This window comes from Colletotrichum fructicola (genome assembly GCF_000319635.2).
Source record: "Colletotrichum fructicola Nara gc5 chromosome Unknown KSG_Nara_v1_contig09, whole genome shotgun sequence".
Taxonomy (NCBI): Eukaryota; Fungi; Ascomycota; class Sordariomycetes; order Glomerellales; family Glomerellaceae; genus Colletotrichum; species Colletotrichum fructicola.
The window spans coordinates 1,463,762-1,466,777 of NW_027094059.1; the positions used below are offsets into that span (position 1 = coordinate 1,463,762).

Genomic DNA, 3,016 nt, shown 5'->3' on the forward strand with positions numbered 1-3,016 from the left:
CAACTCTTTGCGCGAGCAGATGACCATCATTTTGACCCAATCATTAGATGCACATGGCTCATCACATTTTGTGCCCGAACGCGTTGCACAAAATCTGGCATTGCACAACGAATCTCGTCCGGCTGTCTGCCGCCACGGGCCCGGCGCTTGTTCCGTGGGGGAGGGAGGGGATCGGCGGCAGTCATCACCGTTGCGTTTTGGTCGTGAGGGTGTATACTAGCCGCTCGGAAGCCCAATCTTCGCGGCAACGAGATGTTTCTGCACGGGATAATAACACAATAGTGAGACATGAAGAGTGTGTGTATTCGGAGGTGGTGGGATCTAAAGAAACACCAGAGGGGAGCTAATGATACCAATGTACCTTTCACACGCAAACCCATCCATCATCTCAGACACACACCCTCATCCCAAAAAATAAACCACATCTTCAGTCCTTCTTCGACGACTCCCCGCCGCCAACCCTCTTGTGCTTCCTCGGATCCTTGCGGCTCATGAGCGTACGGTCCCGCGTCCCCTTGCCGCCCTCCCAGAACCCGCGGCCCTTGCGCCCAATCACGCTCCGCCCGCAGAACCCGCACGCGTCCGGCGAGTACCGCTGCTCGCGGCTGCACCACCCGCACACCATCCGGCTCGCCCACTCGTTGACGTGGCCCTCAGCATCATCATGACACCGGTCGCACGGGTGCACGCGGTTGCAGCACGAGAAGCGGAACCACCGGTAGCTCTTGCGGTAGTGCGCACACGCCCCGCGCTCCGGGAGGGGGGTACCCGCGTGCAGGCCGAGCTTCTCCGCCTTCTTGACGGCGCCGGCAGAGGGCGCGGCGAGCGTGCTGGCGCTGATGGCGAGGAACTTGACGGTCGGGATCTTGAAGGTGAACTTGCCGTGGCAGGTGCGGCAGACGTTGGTGGTCGCGTCGCCGCGGACCGAGACCAGCCCCTGGCTCTGCGTGGAGCACTTTGCGCAGACGGGGACGAAGGTCGAGGGCAGCATGTCGACGACGGTGCAGCCCGTGAGGTCGAGGAAGCCGGCGCGGGTGGAGTTGGCGTGGACGAGCTGCTGGCGGAACTGGGCGGCGAAGCCGGCGGCGCACTTGCGGCAGCTCGCCGTCTGCGGGGCCTCATGGCGGAGGCCGGTGATCTCGTTGGCGGTCTTGCAGCGGGTGCACTTGACGCTGAGGTTGAGGATGGAGACCTGGAAGAGCTCGATGCTGTGGAGCTCGATGTCGGGGAAAGAGATGGAGGTGCCGCGTTCCGGGGTGAGGCCGGATGAGAGCGTGGGCGCTTCGGCGTCGAGGTTGGCGCCGCCGTCGTTGGAGGAGTCGTCCGATTCGTAGCTGTCGGAGGTGTCGTCGTCGGCGTCGGCGTCGGCTCCGTGGCCGGCTTGTCGGTCCCACTCCGGCGGCCGGGGAATGACCTTGACGTGGCTCCGGTCCTCGTCCGCGCCGGCTTCCGGGGCCTTTGCCTTGGCGTCCTTTTCAGGGGCCACGGCAGGCTCAGTCTTGGCGGGTTTCGGTGGTGCTAGTGCCTGTTTCGCGAGAGCGTGCATGTTCTGCGCGAGGTAATTCAGATGGCTCGTGAGAGTCATCTGCTTCTGCTCGGCCGCCTTGCGCACGAAGAGCTCCTCAAGGGGCTCGGCGTCGTGCGACTCGCACTCGTTGATCTGGATACGCAGGGGCTGAAGGGGGTAGAGCAGCGGCACGATGAGGTGCACCGTCTTGACGCTCTGGAGGCCTGAGGGGAGCTCCCCGCGGCGGCGAGGCTCCAGGGGCAGGGTGTACACGATACCGTCCGGTGAACGGCGGTACAGCGACAGGCGACCCATGCGCGTCTCGAGCTGCCGCGTCTCCTGCGCGCGACGGGCTTTGGCGGCTGCCATCTCTTCGTGGGTGAAGTACTCTTCGGGCTCGTAGCGTCTGACGGGTGCCGGTTTGGGGGAGGACGCTTTTGCTGCCGGTGCTGGTGAAGATGCGCCGGCGGCGCCTGCTGCTTCCAGATGACGCGTGTCCTTGGTGTCTTTGAACGAAACCAGCTTGACGGTGTCGGCCTTCTGCTCGGACAAGAAGACCTCGAGATTCTTGTCCAGGGCGTAGGTGAGCGCGAGGAGGGAGGCGCCCTGGCGCTCGCGGACGAGGCGGTCCCATCCGCGCTCGACGTTGACGCCGAAGCCCCGTGGGATGTCGCTGTTCCGCACGTGCAGCACGGGGGCGGCCTCGGGGTAGTCCTCCGGCACGCGCAGGTCGCAGTCGAGGTGCTCCAGCTCAAAGGGGAAATCCGGGTCCGAGGGCTTCAGCTTGAAGACCAGGGAGGTGGCGGCGCCGCCGTCGACGGTGGACTCGCGGGGCGAGAAGCGCTTGCGCAGCTGACCGAGCTGGTAGCCGCGGGGGTCCTTGGCTTGGGCGGCCGGGACGGGTTTTGGGACGACGCGGTCGTTGCGGGGCCGGGGGACGGCTTGTTGGTGGGTGGTGCCGCCTTGCTGGTTGATTGATATCATGATGGGCGGGCGGGCTGGATGTTGGAGGGAGAAAAAGAAAAATGCTCAACGAAGATAATGAGGTGATGAGCTGAACTGACGAAATGCAAAGAACAGACTGCGGGGCTGGAGCAGTGCTTGTCGCTGGGCGAGCAGGTGATTTGACGGGATGCTGTCGAACAGGAAGCCTTCTGGACCTGGGATGAGGGTGGTGGATGGGCCGTTATATTTGATGGTGGTGGTCGGGTGGATGTTGTGGCGACTGTTGGCCCGGGCCGGATGTCGTGGAATCTCCGAGATGCAGCTCCGCAATGTGAACGGCGCTTGCGATACACGATGAGTCGACGTGAGTCAATGTGGGGCCAGTGGTTCGTCTCGTTTAACAGATGCTTGCCGGTTTCCGGTGGCAGCATGTTAGTGGGCTGGCTCGTCTGATCGGTCTCAGGATTAGCGCCGTCATCCCCGGTTGACTCATCATCCCGTTCGGGCAAGCACCTTGAGATTTGAAGATGATGTTTCACGAAGCTTCACTTGGTTTAATAATTT

General features: G+C 63.1%; 1 protein-coding gene across 1 annotated transcript; it reads right to left on the reverse strand.

The window, feature by feature from the left end:
• Positions 1 to 427: 427 nt before the first annotated feature.
• On the reverse strand, positions 428 to 2,491 carry CGGC5_v014699 (Uncharacterized protein; the record flags this gene model as incomplete). Its single annotated transcript, XM_032029580.1, has 1 exon — positions 428 to 2,491. The coding sequence occupies one exon, from the start codon at positions 2,489 to 2,491 to the stop codon at positions 428 to 430; it is 2,064 nt and encodes a 687-aa protein (XP_031890920.1).
• Between the last annotated feature and the right edge of the window lie 525 nt (positions 2,492 to 3,016).